General features: G+C 37.4%; 1 protein-coding gene across 5 annotated transcripts in view; it reads left to right on the top strand.

Annotated features, from left to right (window-relative positions):
- CERT1 (ceramide transporter 1) overlaps nt 1-22,275 on the top strand; it is an 82,510-nt gene that overhangs the window by 41,570 nt on the left and 18,665 nt on the right. For 2 of the 5 annotated variants that reach the window (XM_071425211.1, XM_071425210.1), the window contains exons 4-7: nt 9,787-9,894; nt 10,677-10,815; nt 11,802-11,885; nt 17,241-17,398. In XM_071425211.1, the coding sequence (XP_071281312.1) occupies nt 9,787-9,894; nt 10,677-10,815; nt 11,802-11,885; nt 17,241-17,398 (489 nt within the window). The other 3 variants (XM_071425213.1, XM_071425214.1, XM_071425212.1) reach the window with 3 other exon arrangements.

The following is a 22,275-nucleotide window of genomic DNA, read 5'->3' as shown; positions in this document are numbered from 1 at the left end:
TTACTATAGAAGACTTAAGTTAAAATAGGCACTAAACTGCTTGTTTATTATACTATTCTCTAGCTAATGCTTATCACAGGGAGGTTTTTGTTTTGGTACCAGCTCTGTTCTGGCACCCTTTATCTTGTTTATACTTTTTACCCCTCTGGAAAGCAAAGTAAGACCCAAATGGTGTCCCAAAGGTTAGTGCATAGCCTATTAAGGACCAGCAGTATTACAGTTCTGTGTAGAACTCATGATAGCATTTATCTTCAAATTCCTGAACATTTTAGGGCCTAGATCCTTTGATTTGCTTTCCTTTCCTCTAATGTACTAGAAGCAGCCTTTTGTGAGCTGTTTTCCAAACAGTTTCCAGATTTTTCCTTCAAGAGCAGGGTAGGTCAGCTTGTTGTAGAGACCTGTGCTGTGCTTGAAGTTGTTTTTCCTATTACACAGAGGATATTTGCTTTCAGCAAATAAAAGCAGTCTGGGTTTTTTTTGCATCACTAATAGTGTGGAGGTTGTTTTTGTATTGGCAAGTAAGTTTAATATCTTTACTGATATGTTTGTTAATATTGTATGTAATATCAGTTAATATTTTAGTTTTCAAAGATGAGTTTTCTGAAAGTTGCTTTTCATAAAACAGTTTTACAGACTCCGAAATAAGCCTGTATAAATTCAAGTGTTATGAATACAGTAAATAACTTATTTCAGAGGAAATATGTCTGTATAATTACTTAATGACTTTAAATGGGTTTGGTAGGCTTTAAATAAAACTTTGTTTCTTCTAATGTTTCTCAAAGTGAGCATACATATGGAGAAAACTAGTTTGGTGATGGCCTATTTAATGTATAACCTGTATATGAAGAAATCCTGTGCCTATTTGCCTGGTTGGTATATAAAAGTGATTTTAATGATGAGCTATGTATTTGCAGACTAATGACAGAGCATCTGAACGTAAAAAAAAAATCTTCTACTTGAACATGGTGCTTGAGACACATGTGCCCAATTTTCTCTGAGACAAACTTTTTCAAAGCTAAATTATATTGAGCCTAGCTACTTCTTGTCAGATGAAGTTCTAAAAATCTGAGCCAGAACATTTGTCAGAATGATTTGGTACTATGTCTTTGGACAGTCTTAAGTGAAAATGAGTGTGTTCTTAGTTGGTTCACTGTTTTGAACTGTCTGAGAAGTCTTGACTTCAGAATAATTTCTTTAATCTCTGTTACAATTTCTAATTCACTGTCATCCATTCAGCATTAAATGTCATTTTTGCTACTAGCATGCTGTGTGGAAAACTTTATCCTCTCTAAGCAATGTATCTCAAATGTAATTATAAAGGCTAAAGGTAAAACTGCTCTGGTTTTAACTGTCTACCAAGAAAAGGAGGTTTCTATGCCCCGGGACTGAAGCAGAAACAGGGTGAGGGTTACTATTGGTCAAAGACCACTAGTAACCTCCAGCAGTGTCTGTTTCCTTTTCGCTATTTCCCTCTAGTGGTCACACACGATACTGACTTGGGGAGATTAAACAGATGAACTGGTACTAACCCGAAAGTAATACGAGTATATGACAACTTAATTTTCCCAGTCATGATCTGTTAGACCACAGAGTATTGTGAAACCTTATGACAGAAGGACGTGCTCTTATGTTTTGAATTGGGGATTCACCAAGGTTTTGGAAATTATTTGAATATTTATCCTTTTAGATATCCAAATGTGTCTTTTACATGAAATATACAAAGCTTTTACGTTAGATAAACTCATAATCTGAGTTTTCTTATAAAGTTTTTTGATGTGACATCTGCTTTACATGCGTATCTTTGCCATTCTCTGTCTGTGTCTAGGTATTACATCTAAACATTAGAAACATTTAGATAATTTATCCCTTTAGTATTATATTGGACTTGTTCTTAACTCATAAACTAAAATGAGATTTATAGAATCATGTGGTTTTATTCTTTAAAACAATTAATCTTCTTTTATTATTGGTAAAACAATGTTTTATGTAACTTTTTTTAGATCTTGGTAAGCCATCTAGTGTATCATAGAATTGCTAAGATTGAAAAAGATCTTTAATATTTCCACATTCAGTTATCAACCCAGCAACACCACCATGTTCACCACTAAACCATGTTATCAAATGTCATATCCACACATTTTTTTTAACATTTTCAGGTATGGTGACTCCACCACTTCCCTGAGCAGAATATTCCAGTGCTTTCCTACCCTTTCCATGAAAAAATTTTCATAATGTCTAAACTAAACCTCCCTTGCTGCAACTTGAGGCCATTTCTGCTTGTCCTGACACTTGCTACTTGGAATAAGAGACTGACACCCATCTCACTACAGCTTCCTTTCAGGTTACTTTAGAGAGTGATAAGGTCTTCTGTGAGCCTCCTTTATTCCAGGCTGAGCTACCCCAACTCCCTCAGCCACTCCTCATCAGGCTTGTGTTCCAGACCCTCCACCAGCTTCATTTGACTTAAGATCTTGCAAATGCTTCTTCCTATGTAGGCTGGGGCAGGCACCTCAGGAAGAGTACAAGGATGTTGGGAAGTCATGTAGAGAAAAAATCAGAAAGGAGAGACCTTAGCTAGAACACAGTCTGGTCACTGCTGTATAAGGTAAGATGTTTTTCCAAATGCATTAACAACAAAAGGACGGCCAAGGAAAATCTCCATCCTTTAATGGGCATGTGGATGGGGAGCGCTGTCACCAAAGATGAGGAAAAGGCTGAAGCACTCAATGCTTTCAAATATCCTCAGGGCAAGCAGCCCCCTGAGCTGCTAAACAGGAATGAGGATCAGAATAAACTTCCTGTAACTCAGAAGAAAGTGACCTCCCATGACACTTAGCTTCTCACAAGTCTATGGGGCCAAATGAGGGAACTGATGAAATACCTTTCCAAGCCTCTCTGCATCACTTATGATCAATCCTAGTTTAACCAGGGACACACCCTAGATAACTTGAGATTTGCAAGTGTAGTGCCCACCTACAAGAGTCAGAATCAGGATCTGGGGAACTACAGCCCGACCTTGGTGACCTCAGTGCTGGGGAAGGTTATGGAACAGAGTATCTTGAGTGTGATGACTGGCACATACACGACAACAAAGTCATCAGGCCCAGCCAGCATGGATTTGTGAAAGGCAGGTCCTGCCTGACCAACCTGATCTCCTTTTATGACAGAGTGACCTGCTTAGTGGATGAGGGAAAGGCTGCAGATGTTTTCTATCTAGACTTCACCAAAGCCTTTGACACCATTTCTGATAGCATTATCCTGGAGAAACTGGCAGCCTGTGGCTTGTACAGGTGTACTGTTCACTGGGTGAAAAACAGCTGGATAGTCAAGACCAGAGAGTGGCAGTGGATGAAGTTGCATTCAGCTGGTGGCCGATCAGCAGTCCTGTTCCCCAGGGCTCAGCACTGGGTCCAGTTCTGTGTTGTGTCCTTACAGACAATCTGGATGAGGGGATCAAGGGTATCCTCACTCAGTTTGCCGGCAACAAGTTGGGTGGGAGTGTTGATCTGCTGGAGGTTAGGAGGGCTCTGCAGGTTGAACATTGGGAAGAAGTTTTTCACTGAATCAGGTATTGGAATGGGCTTCCCAGGAAACTAATGGAGCCTCTGGAGACATGCAGTAAAAGTTAGCACTTTTAGTGGCACTTAGTGTTGTGGTCTATTTGGCATGGTGGTGTTGGGTCAAAGGTCGGACTCCATGATCTATGAAGTCTTTTCCAGCCTTAATGATTCTGATTATTTTCTGCCTGTCATGCAGAATGGTAGAGTTTGTCCTTAGATAATTATGCCTTCAGAACCCTGATACTTTATATATAATATGTTCATCTGTTGTTTGAAGGTAAAATTACCTTTGGACAGAATTATTGCCTAGGTAATATATGGAATCTATATGTTGTCAAATAGATGTACGATTAGAAATGCATGTAAAGCTTCTACAGATGGCAGAGTGCTGTTGCATTTTTTTTTAACTAGACTGAACTTTGTTTTTAAACAAACATGGTTTTCACTAGTAGTAGTACTAGTTTTTATCTTCAACCCTGGACAACTTGAGCAATCTGAAGCTGTATCAGGAACATGACAAAAAGTTGGCTGTCTTGGAGTCCCTTATTTTGTATAACTTTTTTTATTTCAAATGTAATAACTTTTTTGGTTCAAATGTGTCAGTGAGCCTCAGTTGTTTTTGAAGGAAGTAGGTGTTGAGAGCTAACAAGGGCTATAGCAAGAAGGAAATAAGAGAGTCGGTAATAGGTTTTGAAAGTGAAGAAATTTGTGTTAGTTTTAATAAGGTGTGAGATACAAAACAAGAAATACAAAAAGTAAACTCTTTTCCCCCCCACTTTTCCCCAAATTACTGTTAGGACATGGCAATTTAAACAGTATGTGTTTGCATGTATTTCCTTAGGGTGTGAGATAGTTTTCCTTAAATTCTTTGTCAAATATATTACAGAATTCAACAATTCCAACTTTTTTATCCTACAGTTCTTCCTATATATTACATTATGCCAGCCATTTGATAGAGATATCTATTCTGATGGCTAAATGTTTAAAGATTAGAGGAGAAAAAACAATCAGTTTCTGAATTTAGCAGTGCCAAGGTAACTGCTAATTGCACTAGATGAACAAGGGACTTCGTGGGTTTTGCAGGAGCATTTGCTTTGGCAGTTTTTCTTTTTATTGATAAGAAGCATAGATAGGTAATACTATTTATCTGCTGATAGATATATTCTGTGTAGCTGTAAAGCTTTTTGTAGTCCATTTCTTTTAGTGCAAGTAACAACCTGTACTTTGAATCCTAGTGTTTCTTGTTAGGAAAATGTTTATTCTGATTAAGCAAAGTATAGGCCTCTCAAGTCCATATCCAAAACAGGCTCAGGCTTTCAACAAGTACCTTTTCACAAAGGTGAATAAACCCCCATTGCTGTTTAATATGCTCTTTAGAAATATCATTGTGGTCTTTAGCCAAGATTCTTCACCATAATGCTGGTGGTAGATACGTTTTTCTGGTTCTACAGAGGTGATATTAATGTAAAGATATTTAACTATCTTTGGTTAAAAAATAAAACTAAGCCAGCGACTGGAGTAAGAGGCAATCATTCCTTCCCTGCCATTTTGAAGGATAAATAAGATTGCTTAAATGCCTGTTAACTGTATGTGGCTTAGTCTCCTTGCTCTGTCCCCCTGTTGAGACACAGGCTGGGTTTTCCCTACCTGCTCAGTCCCTGCAAGGCACGGGCTTTTCCTCCCACCTAGTGGATGCTCCATGGGAGAGCCAGTTCTTGGACCTCTGCAGCAGTTTTTCCTACTGCTCATCTGCCTGGCTCATCTTCCTTAGTTAGCACTTAACCCTGGCAACACTCCCTTTTGAATTTTATACATTGTGATGATGTAATAATATTTAATATAACTATTATGCAATTTTCAATAACTGTTTAAAATACCGATGTGACTACTGCTTTCACTTGGGATCATAACTGTTCTTTTTTTCAAAGGCAGAGTTGCACGAGTGCTAGCCAGACAATATGTAATGGAATTAATTCATTCTTTAAAATCCACTAGCTTTCAGAGCATGGAGCAAGTAACAACACTTCCTTTAGTGCATTGGGAACTGATGCCAAAACATCAGTGCTTTTTCTGCCGGTGTCTAATAGAATGGAATTTATTAATTCTTGTATTACAGTACAGACCTTACTTGTCCCTTTCCTGACAGCCCAGATTCACAGAAGGGATAAATGTACCTTCTTCCAGACTTGCTCATAGTCCCATGACCCAAGAGTACAAGCTGTTTAGTTTTATTACTAAGACTAAATGTTGATTGTCAGCTTGGATTTTGGTAGTTTTGTTCAGTGAAGAGTTTTATCTTTAGATGTGTTTTTGAATTTGGAATTCCTGGGGATTCCTCCTGTGCACATAACCTTAGTGTTTACTATGGAATTGCAACATATGTCACTGCTGGAAAAAGTTAGGTCTACATGTCTTTTCCTTGTTTTTGCAGTTGCAAAAAAGGTCAGATTAGAAGCTCTTTCCTTTTAAATAGTCATCTGCACTCTGCTTGGGAGGGCTGTGGGTGGGGAATCACTATCCAGCTGCCCTGACCTGGATTCTGGAATTTTTATCTCTGCCTTCCTGCTAACTACCACATTAGTTTTGCAACCTTAAATTTCCATTGTCAGCAGCTTCAGAACAATTGAAAAATCAGACCTATAGACCCATGATAATTATATCTTTAATTTCAGTCCTCAGAAATGCATCCTGTACTGCCCAAAGTGTAGTGTCTGTTGTGTTCTTACTGTCTGCAATAATTTCCTAGGGTAGCCCTGCCTTGGCTCATCCATGCACTAACCCATCTTTCTGAAACATTTGCAGCAAGTCTAAAAATTGCCTTTGGAACACAGTTGTTTTATAGAGCTTATCTGCTTATTTTCCACCAAGCTTTTCATAGTACCTTTCAGCTCTTTTGTGTCACTACCTTTTCTATCTTCTGGGTTTTTTCATAAGATATTGTGGCTTGATCTCTTGGATGTTTGAGTGCAATTGAGTGTATTCTCACAGATACGTAGAGAATGAGATTAGAGTCACTGTGTCCTAATATGTGTTCCATCACCTTCTGAGTGAGCTGTATGCCTTAGAGGGAGGAGCTGCCTGCTGGTTGTGTTATGTAAAATAATAAATAATTTATAATGCTAACTGAATATATCTGCCTTGGTGAATAAACATACATTGAAGTGCTTCACAGGTGCATATTGAGACAAAATCAAAAGAATTCCCTGAAGACATGTGAGAATAATTTGCTTTATTTGATTTTTTAAGTGGGAGAACTTTGTTGTGAGTCTGCGCTTTATTCAAGGGTATTATTTTCCACTTAAGGATCCATGCGAGCAGTTACAGAGATCTGCAGTATGATTCTGCAAATACTTAGCTTTTTTTATTGAAAGCAGCTTTTCTGACATACTGCCTTGTTGCTGATACTAGCATCTGCTCCAGTTAAAGGATCACATGAAGCTTTGGATCATGTGGCTCTTTCCTCTTGTCTGTTGTAACAAAAGGATTAATGGATTTCGTGCATTGCCTTGGAAAGCTGAAGGTGTTGCAATTACTATCAAATGCCAATTTTAATGTAGCTTTGAAGCTGTGATGTATGCATGGAATTTCAAAGAACTGCATCTTTTTACTGAGCATGGTGATTTGGCATTAGCGCTTGATGGTATGAATTGATACGACTTCTACAAGTAATTTTGTTTTCAAGCAGAGACTGTTGATTTCTATCATATGAACTCTACCAGCGTTTCCAGTTTTTATCTTGGGAAATTACAATTTGTATAAACAGAAGAAACTTTGTCTACATTCCTCTTCTCAATGTAAATGATTATTTCTACAGTGATTAGTTAACGATGATCTGCTTTGCAAGACATAAATGCGGCAGTGACCTGCTCTCGTTTAGATGTTGCGGTAGTAGAATGGTGGGGCTTTGCATGATTCATGCTTTCTTTGTTTGTGTTCATCTGCCTGCATGTGTCTGCTGTGAGCAGGATGGCTTGTCTGTGCAGCAGTTAGAAATGAGTACTTATTTTCTGGTTCTTGTGAAAAATAAGTATTCTCAATGTAATTTTATCTTTTTTTCCTTTTGACTGTTCAAATATAATTGTCTGACACAGTTTTGTGAACATGATCTGTAAATGTACATGCTTTTGATTGTACAAACGACGTGTGCTGTTCAGTCTGCTGTTCTGCCTGCTGAACTTGCTTCTCCATAACAAATAGCTAATAATGTTGCACCTTTTTGTTGGTAGACTTTGCAAGCTGATAGCTGTATCCATATAATCGTGTATGCTGTTCCATGTACAATTCTGTAGCATGGATAAATTATTTAGTGGAAAAAATAATCCCAAGCATAAATGAGAAAAATAAATACTCTGCTGAAAAGCTGCCTTAAAAAAAATCAAGCTTACATATTGAAAGAAGGGTTGGGTTTTTTTCTTTCAACTCCGGTTTTTATTATGTGAACTAAATTAGCTAAGCATTGACTGTATGCATAATATAAGAAGAAAAGGATTTAATTCAGATATGGAATATAAGGCATCAGATTTTCTACTTACAAGTTTACAATATTCTTGGAAGTTCTAAAGTAGGAATATATAGGTGTGGCTTTGACTACATCTCAAGTAAAGAAATCCAGAAATTTAGCTTCTTAAGCTTAAAGCAAGATCTTGCATAGGTGTGTTTTCCTCACTTTAAGAACAAAATAAGAAAGCACTTCCTATCTTTAATTAAAATACTCTAACTTCAGTGAAGTGGGTATTTTGGCTACATTTAAAAATTTATCTGTTTTTAAGCCATATCCTATTAAAATGAAGTTTTATCATCTTTCCTAGTGTGTACAAGTTACAGAGAAAATTAAATGAATTTTCATTGTCAAACTGACTACAATAAAAGCATATTGGGTCATCTTAAGATTTGTGGCATATGCTTAAATAAATATTGAAGATACTGATTAAACAGTGAAGTCTTTCTATATTTGTGTTTAAAAGAAATTTTAAAAGAAATGTGTCAAAGTGTTGGGTGACTCTTCTTTTCAGGTTTATGCTTATTAAATGCCTTTGAAACAAAGCAGTCGTATGCCCAAACTCTTATTTGTTACTCAGACATACATACTTTGTCCCTCTTCGCCTAATTCACACTTAAAAGAACTCTTTGCTTTTCTCTGCTTTTTAACTTATCCACACTCTCCTGCCTTCTCAAAGCCTGTACAGCTCCAAATTTTTCCATAAAATGTACAACAACTGGAATTTCATAATTGCTTCTTCTTTGTTCTATACCATTTTTTGGTTTCCTCTCTCCCTGCCCCATTGGAGTTTTCGTGCTACTGCAGAATTTATTTCTGCCAAAAGTCCTTCACTGTTGTCTCTGTCTACTTGATCAAACTCATCTGCTAACAGTATTTCATGTATTATTCTGAACCATCTGTTTATTGCTTACATCTCCTTTGCCATGCACATCATTTAGATTAACATTTAGAGGAGTTTATTTTCCTTCAGTTCCTCAGTATCTGCTTCTGTTTGACTTGTGAGGAAATTTGTCAAACTATTTTTGATCTTCTAAATGTTATTCTAATAAACAGATGAGGTTTTTTTTCATTGTTTAGTTAGTTACTTTTATTGTATCCTCTCTCTTACTTTTAGTTGTACCTTGTTTTATGTAGACTTCTGTTCTCATGAAATATTAATTTCAGTCTAGTATAAATAATTTTGCCGAAGAGGCCTGAAACAAGAAAACAACTTGATAGAAGCAATTGTCTGATTTTCATTGATATCTATATTGTTGCTTTTAAAAAGAAAATGGTACTATTTGTATTATTGGATGGAGTGACTGAAGTTGATTGTCTTGAGACCTGAACCTTGTTTAATCCCCCAATTAATTGTAGAATAATGTACATTTTTTTAATAGGCTGTGTGAAAGTTACTTCTTAGGAATTACATAAACCAAATTAATGAAACGTCCCTTTTTTATACCATTAAATATATATTGCTGTGTCCTTTTGGGGACACATAATTCATGGTAGGTAACAAATTATTTTACAAATTGATTAATTGATAATAAAAAATAAGTTTATAATAACTTCACAGATACTACAATCAACATCTTAGATGCAGGCACAGTTTGAGTTGTTTAAGCCTCTACTGCAAAAAATAAGTGGGTGGGTTCCAGAGAAAATTGCATTAATCTTGTTTTCAGTATTTCTGTTTTATCAAAAGCCTCAGCACTCTAGTTTTTTGTGTGGTTTGATTTTTAGACTGAATCTGGATATGGATCAGAGTCAAGTTTGCGACGTCATGGCTCCATGGTGTCTCTTGTCTCTGGAGCAAGTGGATACTCTGCAACATCCACCTCTTCATTCAAGGTTGGTGCAAAAAGTTTTCCAAATATTCATGCATAAATAACATGCAACTGGAAAAGAAGTTACGTATGAAGACTTATTCACATAATTGTAGAAAAAACACTAAATGTCAGTAGTCCATCATACAGATGATATGGGAAGCTCTCTCATGCCTCTCACGCAATCGTCCCTTTTAAACTGAGGTGTCATCTTCTGTGGCAAGAAAATCAAACTTGTGAGTGTATTTATTAACTTTTTCTGGTTTACTCACCAAATATCCTGGGCTTCAAATGAAAACAAACACTAACTCTGTAGTTTAATGAGTGTGATATAGCCCTGCCTGACAAATTATGGCTTTCCTTGTGTCATGCATATGAATATTTAATATATGAACTGAGTGTGCTGTACTTCTGGAAGAGCAGAAAAAGAAAAACACAAGAAAAGGGAATAAAGATTGGAGCAAAGATCTTAAACTGGAGCTGACAGCTTTCAGGCAAATATGTATAAAACTGGTAGCATGTAAGTTCACTTTTAATAAGGTTTTGTGGAGTGCTCTGAAGTAGCAGGTGCAGTCAAGAGAAAACATTGAGACCAGTGACAAAATGAGTAAGGAATACTCAGACATGGTTTCTTCTGACATTAACAATATTTCTTACTTGCTGATATCTAAAATGTCCTTAGTGTGCTTCAGTTTCTTCTTCATAGCTGCAGAAATATCTTGTTTAAAATTAAATTGTAGCTATACTGCATCAAGCTATTGTTGAGTATGTAGAAACATTTCACGCCTTTTTTGTTCGTGTTTTCAGAAGGGCCATAGCTTACGTGAGAAGCTTGCAGAAATGGAAACCTTTAGAGACATCTTGTGTAGACAAGTTGATACTTTACAGAAATACTTTGATGCTTGTGCAGATGCAGTTTCCAAAGACGAACTCCAGAGGGATAAAGGTAACACTGTAGCTGAAAACTCTTCCCTCCACTGACTGTAGCTCTTTACCGAGGAAACCTCTTGATACTGTTACAATACAATTTAATGTCTTATATAGTAAAATAATGTATCATAAATTAAGAATAATAAAGTGATGTATCCTAATAGTAAAGGATCAATCATTTGCATAAATGCATATGCATGTTAATTATTTTTACTTTGGAATTCAGATTTGCTTTAAAATTTGCTTGATGTTAACCTGTAGCTGTCAACTGTACAAAAGCAATGCTCTTTTTAAGTGTTTTGTTATAGAGCACCAATTGCTAATTCTCACGAATTAAATTTAAATGTATTGCTGTCTCTTACTTGTTATTTTGAAAAATAAATGGGATATTAGTTTTGATAGAAACAATACACCTTAAAAAGTCAAAAGTCCTGCCTTGAGTAATGCTTCTGAGGTGTACTGGCTGGAAATAGAGCACTGAATGCACACTTGAGACCGTACTAGACTATGATGTGGATGCCTACATATCTCTGAATTGCTTATACCAGAGCACAGCTCGTCACTGTATCTGTGCACTCTGCTGAGGCATTTATATTCATCCCTGTGTTTGTTCTGGCAGTATGAAACTTTCTGTAGCAATAAAACACCAGAGAAGTGCAATTCCACTTTTTTTTAAACTTTCCAGTGTAGAAGATTAGATAGGTACTGAATCATGGCTCCTGCTTATCCACTTGTAACACCTAAGTATGTTGCTCTCACCAGAGAATTGAGTGCTAAACGTCAATGCTGAGCAATGTTAGATTCTGCTGTTAACTGACATTTACACTGGTACTGGTCTTGGGTCAAAAAAAACAAACCAAACCCAAAAGGGAGGGAGGGGTCATGACTGTTGTTACAGTAAAAAGTGCTGGCTAAGCATGAAGACGGTCTTAATTCTTTCTTGCACTCCAAAGAACTAGAAAAGATTTCTCACTCCCATAATACACTCTCTCTCAAATCTAGTGGTAGAAGATGATGAAGATGATTTCCCTACAGTACGTCCTGATGGAGATTTTGTACATAGCAGTAACAGCAGTAAGGAAAAACGTAAGTGTCTCCCAATTTTTTCAGTGATGAAAATTAGAATGAATGGTATGGTGATACATCTGGTACAAGACAGGAGTATTACGCTATTTTCTAAGCAGAAAAGGGCAAGAATAGCTATTTAAGTGTATGTGAATGGAAGTTCTTCATCACGTTATAATTCTTTAGCACTTCCAGTGATTCTCTGAGTTATTCTTAATTCACACAAATACTAATGCAAGTTTGTCAAGCTGTAATTCCCTATTCTGTGTCTAAAGTCGTTGTTGCTATAAAATTCTGTTGAAACAGCTGCATTATTCAAATATTGTGAACTGAGATTTTGTAACAGGTTATTGCAAGTGTTACCTGCTTTAGGAGTTTAGTGGAGTTCAGTGCTTTTCCACTTAGGGGTGTCCCGCTATGGTTTTCACAAGTACTATGGCTGTGGAATGGTTAAGACATCACTGTTAGTTATTTATCATAATTTTTGAGCTTTTTTGCTGTCTTTTCATTGTTATAATGAGCAGAATTCTGATACTTGTTTTTATCATAAATGAACTAGTTATTTTAATCACTGTACCCATAAAGCAAATGTGAAGAACTCATGCAAGTCTTGCTGTTCAAGAAATTTGATAGTTCTGGCCTGGAGGAAGTTGTGTATGCATTTAAACTGTATTTGCATTTTTCTTAGACCTTCTCATGTTTTCTGACTGAAATATTCTAGTGTTTACACTCTACTTGTTGGCAATTCAGTTAGTCCTAAGGTATTTCTTAGACTTGATTCACAAAGCTTAGAAGTTGCACCTCCAGTTTCAAGTGTGATGGAATCTCCCAAAGTTCTCACTAGAAATGTTTTTTAAAGTGTAAATACTTTCATGAAGAACCTAGAAAATATAGGGCAAAATAAACCTTTTCTGTGTCTTCTGTTTTGTTTTTAATTGGTTTTTGTTCCCATGTATTACGTATTTCCTTCTTGTATTTAAGTGCTTTTTCTAAAGCATATCCAAAAGTGTTGTGATGAAAGAGAAAAGGAAGTGGAAGGAGCTTTTCAGCTTACTTCCAGAATTCATCACATAAGTAGATTTTTCTACTGAATACTAATTGTAATGCTGATTTCAGAGACTAAGTAGCATAACACCAAAAGTTTTGAAGCAAGTGTAAGCAGGTGTATGGTTCCACTAACCCTGTTGTCTGTATGAAACTGTACTTTTTTTTTTTAAGAACTGTTAAGTTAGATTTCAGAAAACTAGAAAAGACTTCTTTAACAAATGCTAAGTAAGAGTTTAATTTTACTGCATGATTCATTTTGGAAGAGAAGTCTTTGTCAAACTCAATTTTTGTATAATTATGTAGGAGTTTCAGCTTAATTTACTGGTAGAAAATCTTTTCATATCTACGTTGTTCTGGTGCATCTGTAATATATATGCATATACTATGGGGAATGTCATTAGGAAAGTGTGTATATTTAATGGAGCTGGTCATCAAGCTTTTGGGAACTTACGTGCTAGGAAATTGATACTTGGTGTTATGGATACCTGTATAAACTCACTCACTATAGCTCCCTACAGGAAATAATTCTGCAACCCCTTGCATTTTGCAGAACTTCTAATTCTAGATGAGTCCTGTATTCCATTAAATTTACTTTCCATCAATTATTTTTATGAAAATATTTATCCCCATTTCGGTTTTTCTGTGTCTCAGTCTGATTTCTAATGGCTAAATTAATTAAATATTTAGTAGCTGAGTGCTGCAAAGCTTGATTAGAAATGAATAATTAGACTCTCTGTCTTAAAGTGGAATTAAAAGTGATACAATGGGGGAAGTAGGTGTCTCAGGTTGAGACAGCCATGCTCATGTATAGGGCAGAAAAAAAAGGTCAGACTGAACTGGCAATGAAAGATTTATCTTGAACTACACCCTTTTTAAAGCTTAGCCTCAGAGCAGCTGTTAAAATTTGGTTTCTCAATTTTCAGGTTCTCTTGTTCAAATTTCTATCTCATCCTGGAAGGACTCCAACAATCTTCTTAACCATAGCTTACAAGTGGTTGCCTGTTTATTCTGAGATGGTTCTCCTCTCAGTGGTTCAGGAAGTGAGGCATTGGTTCAACCTCTTAATTTAGCTTACTATGATGAAATGTTTGAGCCTACTGTTCAAACTACTAGTGCACCAATCTAAAGCTCTGACTGACTTAAGGGGCCATATTCAAATTGACTTTTGCAATTTGTTCTCTGTGTGGGAGGAGAAAGTTAATGTAAGTATGGACATTTGTGTACTGCTCTGAAGGTGATTTGGATAGGGAAGCTTTTTCTTTTCTGTGTTCTATAGGGTCTTTAGGTGAAGAGGTAGGTAGAGTACTATGAAGTTGTTTAAATGTATTGGCCACCTTTCAATTACAAGATCTGGTAATTAGAACTGTAAAAATTTTATATAAAACACCAAGGTATGGTGTCTGGCTGATCCCTATTTGCCCATTGGGATCTTATATTCAGGAATGTAGAGTCTTGATCTCTAAGTGTTCCCATTCATCCCCTCAGGAAAGAGAACATATTTAGATATAAATTTCCAAAGAATAGGAAGAGCAGGAGTAACGTACTTAAGGAACCACCTTGAATATGGAAGACGTCTTTTGAACTGGAACTATAAAGATGGAAGTGGTACAAAGGCTGAAGAAGAGAAATTTGATGTAAATTACAGCAGAGATTTATGCTGGATTTTTGTGCTTTGAATGGAGGAAAAATATTGTTGAAAAACTGGGGTTGTTCTTAAAGAAAAACTAATCATATTGATCCTATTGCAATCCACAGAGCATAACAACAGTAGGCATCAAGAAATGGACATGAACACAAATACTTGTTTTTCACGTAGAATTACTTAAGTGACATAATGTGTTAAGGGAGCATAAAATGGAAAAAAAATGGAAGAACATCTTTCTACCTACTCTCTTTAGAATACTTTCCTGTTTCTCTGGAAAACAGATTTGATCAAACAGTGGGAAGGTGTTACCAGCAGAATGTTGGGAACAAGAAGGGAAACACCTATCCTAACAGACACAAAGGTCTAGGAGAGAAAAGCTAAAGAGCTATTGAAAGTTAAAGAATGGTATGAAGAATTCTTTTTATGAAACAAAAGAGAAAGCAAGTCAGCAATAGAGAGCGTAGATGGGATAATGAAAAATAAACTGCTTGGAAGATGTTAAATTTGATGTTACGGTGGGAGACAAAATTATCCTGCTTTTTTCAGTTGATGGCATGCAGTTTGATAACCAAAGAGCAGTTGCAGCAGTAAGAACCCTTTCCTATTAGTCTTTACCTTTAAACATAGATCTCCAGATGCCTGGTTTAATTTTGAAATAATTAATTTGTAGCTGACATGAAAAAAAGTGTAGAAAAGGAATCAGAAATATGTTTGGTCTCTCCAAATAGAAAATCTTCTCACAAGTATTTGTAAAATGTCAAAGCTCAGTTGTTCCTGAGGTGAGGGTTGAGGTCATCTCCCTACATGCTTCAGAAAGACAGATACTTCCTGTGATTAGGAATGAATCAAAATACTTGTATCCATCATAAGGAATCAGTTGAGTGACCATCTCTTTTAAAGAAATTTAAAAATCTTCTGCAAGATTTTCATTTTTGCCCATAATTGTAATGACTGAAAAAATTTGGGTACTGACTTTAAGTCTGCAGCTCTTCATCTGAGACTAGTCATTAAAGAATGGCTTAGGACTGTACAGAAGTGTTAATAAGATGTGTCTGAGACCTCAAAAGGGACAAAAGTTCTATCTTTTCCAGAAAATTAAGCTGTGTTGCTGTATTTCCCTTAAATTCTACTGCAGAGATTTCTGAAATTATTTATATAGTGTTGCAGCTAGTGGCAGTTTCTTCAGCATGTCTGCATATTTCCTAAGTGAGAGAGAAAAATCACATCTGCAAGCATTATAGCTGTGCTGTTAAGCCTGCATGTGAACATAGCCTACACCAACAGGAGGAATTATTAGTGTGAAACCATCTTTTTCAGTTGTGAAGTATTATGGGCAATGTTCTTGTATAATTTTAATTATTTTCAGTGGAGACACTCCTTGCCAGCTTATGCCACTGTCAGTGTCAGTCCCCTCTGTATTCCCTCTGCAGCTGTTGGGGAGGGGGAGCTGGTCTGCTCATTATCATTTCTGAAACAATTTTTTTGTTCTCTTGCCTTTCTTTTCTTTTTCTTCCAGCCCCCATCATTTTCACCTTTTAGAGAATGTTCCCAATTAACATTTAAAATAAAAAAGGTTGTATTCTACCATAGTATGTCTGCTTCTTGAGGTATTTGGAGTTGTGTGTAGTCCATAATTACTTGTTTGAAAATGAGTTTGATTGCTTTTGAAAAGGGGGCATGTAAAACCTCTAGAGACTTAAACCACTGCTGAAGACCATGTGATGATTGCTTTCCATTCCCTAAGTGCACACACTGTTCTGTCATTACAGAATGGAACCGCTTGAAAGTTCTGCTTTGCTCTTGCAGACAAATAAACTTACTCAAAAATTAATTGGTACTTTTTAAACTGTAAAAGTCATATGTTGACAAACTGACAGACTGGAGGAAAAAATTATGTCAGTCCAGGTGATAAGTCAAGAGCTTGCTCTTTGGCAATAGCAGGAGTTACTTTAACTTGCTGGGTTCAGTCAGCTTCAACTTGAGTGTTACTTCTGCTTTGTAATATTTTCTGACATTCATGTGCAGTGCTTGATATGTTATTATGTCAACCTACGTACCAGTATGACATATAATAGGTACCTTCTTTTTTGCACACATTTTAAATGACTTGTTTAAATAGCCTTAGCAACAGATGGCGTGGTTGACAGCTTGAAGCAGTTCTTGGAACTGTAAGACTCACAGTACTTGGAAAATTCAGCACATTTGATGCTTTTATCTTATACCTTTTTACTTTTAGGTTTTAAAATTTGTAATTATATGCTTAAAAGAACCTTGAATTATACATTTTGGATTTGATGACATTTTGAAATTGTTCCTTTCTCAGTGCTGAGTCTGATACGTTTTAAGGTTGCTCTGTGTTAATTAGGCCCCATTTCAAGCTGTCAAATTGCTATTGTTACAAACTATTACCACTCCCTCCACCCACATGATTTGCAGAGTGCAGAGTAATACAGCATTACAAGCAGGCTTGAAATACAGTGTAGCAAGATGAAGCTGCAAGGATCTGTTTCGCCTTTTGAATATTTTTCTTTATCCTGTGGATAACTGTGGACATTATTATCACTTCAGAATTTTATTTTTAAATTAACTTTGTAGCCAGTCTGTTGTCTTCAAATATCACATATCCATGTGAGGTGCTTATTTGATTAAGGCAGCTATCAGTGATCTCATATATGTGTTTTTAGTGTTTCCACATGTGACACCCAAAGGAATTAATGGCATAGACTTTAAAGGAGAAGCTATAACTTTCAAGGCAACTACTGCTGGAATCCTTGCTACACTCTCTCATTGTATTGAACTCATGGTAAAACGTGAAGAAAGCTGGCAAAAAAGGCTAGATAAGGTAAGATCATTTTCCTTTTACTTTTGTTGAAAAAAAAAGTTTCTTTAGCTTGAAATTGAAATTTCAAATAAGTTATTACTAACTCTGGTACTCAAACAACTGCTTTTATTTTTATATACAGCATTTATTAATTTCAGGTGCTTAAATTATTAACCGTATAAAATGTTAAGGAGCCTTGTTCTGAGTGATGATATAGTGTTGATATAGTAGCTCTTTTCATCATAGTCTTTTTTTCACAGCACTTATTCAGATAGTAGTCCTATAGTCTTTATATCTGTAAAGAATCTGAAATTATCTCATAGTAGTAAGTGTATTGCTTACAGCCTTCTGACATAGACTTAATTATCCATGCATGCAAAATGATGTGCAAGTCTCTGAAATGGTTTTAGTATGATAAGAGGTGGTGATAATACTGGGGAGAACAACGAATTCTAACTTTATATGTCTCCTCAAGGTAAAATTATTTCACTGTCCTCTAAGAGACTGGTGAGATTAAGTTATACTTTATACTAACTAGTTAAATCTTCTGTATCATGTTAGAGTATCTGTTATTCTAGCCAGTGATAGTCCATTCTGAACCTACTCAACCAGTGTAACAGCTCTAAAAGAGCTGTCTGAGATCTGTTGTTGGAGGCATGGCAGGCCGGAGTTCAGGCTTTAATTTTTAGAATCCTACCATTGCTGGCTGGTGTGCGCTGCAGCTGTCCTTCTGTTCTCCTTCCATGTTTTGATGTCACATATACCATGTATCAAATCTTACTCTATTTAGTGATACGTTTTTCAAAGAATGAACATATTCAGACTTATTTGAATCCTTGACCCTGTCTTCTCTGTTGTTTGTACATATGTCAAAGGCCTGGCCCTGTGTCAGTGTATTGTGACTTCTGTCAACAATTCTTTACTGGTTCAACTGAGCATTGGAAGAATTACAGTAGCCTGTTTATAAGATCATAGGGGAATTCAGGTTGGATAGAGACCTCAAGAACTCTCTCTTGCTCTAACCTTCATCTTAAAGTAAGGACAGTTTGAGTCAGACCAGGTTGCTTTATCAAGGCTCTAGACAGCCCAAATCTTCTAAGCAGGTCTGCTCTTCATCTGTTGTTAGAATGAAAAAGTTCTGCCTTATATCCTGTTGGAGTAAGTTTTCTTCCAGTATCTGATGCTTATTTTTCAGCCTTATCCTGTGAACCGTGAGGAGACTGGCTCAATTTCTTTATTAGTTTCTTAAACATATCAGAAGGATACTGTTAGATGCTACAGCAAAAGCCTTCCCTGTGCTGGACAAACACTCTTCATTTGTGTTGATGAGACTTTCCTTAGAGCATGTTTTCCTTGCCCGTACTACAGTATATTTTAATAAGGAATAATATGTTAAAATACAATTTGAAATTATTTAGGTTTGGGTTTTGTCACTTTTTTGTTGTCTTGTGAACTAGCTTTAAAGCACTTGTGGAAGAAGCAAGTGGTTAGCAAATTCAAGGCTCAATTTCACTTGAGTCTCATGGGACTAATGTCTCATACAGTAAGAGTAAGTACATTTTAAAGGGGCTCACAAACTCCTTTCAACTTCTTTTCCCGGGAATTAAAAGGGAAAAGCTCCTGAAACCTGAGAGTTTTCAACTTGCTCTGCTTTGGCAGACTTGCAACTTTCAAAAAGGCCCATTTGTCAATGACATTTTCTGGGGTTTAGAGGACACTTAGGGTATTAAGTACCTTAATTAGTTTATAAAGTCATTACTTTGTATTCCTCCCTTTGCTCACCTTTTGGAAGAGGAGATTTTTTCTTGAATGAAATAACTAGACTTGTGGTGGGATAGTCTTGGCAGAGAGTGAAATGCTCACCACCTATTCAGCCAGATTAGGTAGAAGAGTAGAATGAGAAAGCTCATGGGTCAAGAGAAAGACAGGAAGATTGCCCCCTGGTTTTTGACATGGCAGAACATTCTGGACACGTGGAAAATCAATTTGTTGCTGATTTAAAATAATGGGAAGTTAATGGGAAACAGAAGGACGAACAGTAGAATAAGTTATCTTGCCCCTTTCCCTGAGATCAACTTCATTCCTTGCCTGTAGGCTCCTCTGCCAGAATCATAAAATCATTAAGGTTGGAAAAGACTTCAAACCTTATCAAGTCCAATGGTGCACCAGTAAACCATGTCCCTGATTGCCACATCTACACCTCTTTTAACACTGCCAGGCTCAGTGATACCACCACTTACCAGAGCAGGGCAGTCTGTTCCAATGCTTGTCTCCCCTTTCAGTGAAGAACTTCCTGCTGATATCCAGTCTAGCCCTCCCCTGCTGCAGCTTGAGACTGTTTCCTCTTCTGCTTGTGCTTGTTACTTGGGAGGAAAGACCAACCCCACCTGGCTACAGCCTCCTTCCAGGCAGTTGTAGAGAGCAATGATGTCTTCCCTGATCCTCCTTTTTTCCAGACTAGACAGCCCCATCTCCCTCAGCCACTTCTCACAGGAGTTGTGCTCCAGACACTCCATCAATTCCATTGCTCTTCTCTGGACAGCATCTTGATGTCCTTCCTGAACTGAGGGTCCCAAAACTGAACACGGGATTTCAGGTGTGGCTTCACCTTTTCTGAGTACAGGGGGCCAATCCCTGCCCTGGCCCTGCTGGCCACAGCATTGCTGATCCAGGCCAGGATGCCATTGGCCTTCTTGGCCACCTGGGCACAGCCTGGCTCATGTTCAGCTGCTGTCACCAGCACCCCCAGGTCCTTTCCAGCCACTCTGCTCCAGCCTGTGGAGCTGCCTGGGGTTGGTGTGACCCAAGGGCAGGATCCAGCACTGGGCCTTGTGGAACCTCTCTTATGGAACCACTGGCCTCAGCCCATGATCCAGCCTATCCAGATCCCTCTGCAGAGCCTTCCTGCCCTCCAGGAAGCAGCAGATCAGCACTCCCACCAAGCTTGGTGTCATTTGTGAACTGCCTGAGAGTGCACTTGATCCCCTTGGCCTCATCATCCGTAGAGATATGAACCACGACTTGCCCAAATATTGAGCCCTGCCAACAGCAGTGGTGGAAGGCTACCAGCTGGATGTAGCTCCATTCACTACCACTATCTAAGGGCCCAGCCTTCCAGACAGATGTTTCTTAAGTAGTGAAGAGTATACTCAGCCAAACCCTGGGCTGCCATTTTCTCCAGGATATTGCTGTGGGAAATGGAGTCAAAGACTTTAGTGAAGTCTAGACAGACGGCATCCACAGGCTTTCCCTCATCCATTAAGCAGGTCACCCTGTCATAGAAGCTCAGGTTGGTAAGGCAGGACCTGCCTTTCACAAACCCTGGCTGGCTTGGCTGATTGTTCAGTACATGCTGTGTGCTCTCACTTGAGGTAGTATGTTCCATAACCTTACTGCCTGCTAGCAACAGGCAGTGCAGGGTGAGGAATGTTGCATTTGCAATTAGTCCAAAACTTCATCTTTGCCATTCCTTCCTCCTCATACATTTTTTCCAGCTCTAGTGCCTCCATTGGTGACAGCCCTCTGGGAAAACAAATCTTTTGCAGTGTAGATCCTTCATGGGATGTGGTTCCCTCAGGAAATACCCCTGCAGTTTGGACATACATATTCTCTGTCCTGGAGCTGCGCCTCCTCACCTCCTCATCTTCTTGGTCTTGGCATCTCCGTGATTTCTCACTTTTTCTTCCAATTCTTCTTTCCACAGAGTGTTTTTTATTCCTTTTTTTTTTCTCCCTCAGAGATGTGTCACATGCATGGTGGTTGGGCTAACCTGTGTGTTGCAGTGAGTCTGTTTTGGAGTTGGCAAGGGCCACCTGTGTCTGCCACAAGGCAGCCTCAGTCTTCTCCCATAAATGCTACCCATGTGAGCAGCACCTTGATATCTACACCCTTAATTACAGCAATTGACTGTATTCATACCTCTGCTACCATTATTCCAGAGTGGTAGAGCTGCTTTTGGTTTAGTTTTATCTTTTCATTTTAGTGCTTAAACATCACTTTTTAAGAGTAACTTTTATAACTATGGGCCTGATCAAGAGACATTGCTTTCCACGTGGTAGATAGGTGTGGTGTAGATCTTTGTCCTGATTTTCTTGAATCTGTCTGTAAACTTCTCTAAAAAGGAAATAAATATTGTGCGATGATAGAAGTACAGATTATATGATTAGTTTTCTTACACTACCAAAACAGTCAAATGTCCAGAATGAAATTGATGTGTATTGTAGTTTTATCTAAAGTTATTGTAGTTACAGCTTTTCTTTCCACCTTTTATAATTAATTAGCTCTTAGGATCTTGAGCTTGACTTTTTGTCTCCAGTACAGTATATAATACAGTGAATGTATTTTAAAACACTTTTCTTAAAATATATACACATTTTATACACAAAGGATTTTGTCATTAGTATTTGATCCACTGTTTTACTTGCAATGAAGTCTTTGTGATGATGCTTTTCATGTTGTCTTGACTGCTACAGCATTTTTCTGTTTTTGTTTCTGCCTTCTCTAATATTATTGCCAAGAGAAACTGGCAAATTTGGAGAGTCGTATTTTGACACGTGAATCGTAACTAATTTGCAGATTGAATTACAGAAAGTATGGGGATTTGGAGTGAGTGGGAGAAGGAGTTGTGTTTTAGGTGGGGGTCTGTTTTGTTTTTTATTCCAAGTCTGGTAACATTTCTGTACTTTTCTCAGTGACTTTTACTCAAGTCATGCTTTATGTATCTTCAGGACTCTCCAGTTCCTTTCAAAAAAGATAATCATGCAAAATTTTGTGACACCTGTTAGCAGGTACTGCCTCTTTGATTGCTTCAGAAAGGAAAAGCCTACTGTCACAATTGAGGACAATATTGTCTCCATCAAAATGTTGTGGTGGTTTTTTTTGGTTTTTTGTGTGTGTGT

This window comes from Agelaius tricolor, unplaced genomic scaffold, assembly GCF_023055355.1.
Source record: "Agelaius tricolor isolate 1412-34295 unplaced genomic scaffold, bAgeTri1.0.p SCAF_4, whole genome shotgun sequence".
In the NCBI taxonomy this organism is placed as follows: Eukaryota; Metazoa; Chordata; class Aves; order Passeriformes; family Icteridae; genus Agelaius; species Agelaius tricolor.
This window is presented reverse-complemented; position numbering and strand designations above follow the sequence as displayed.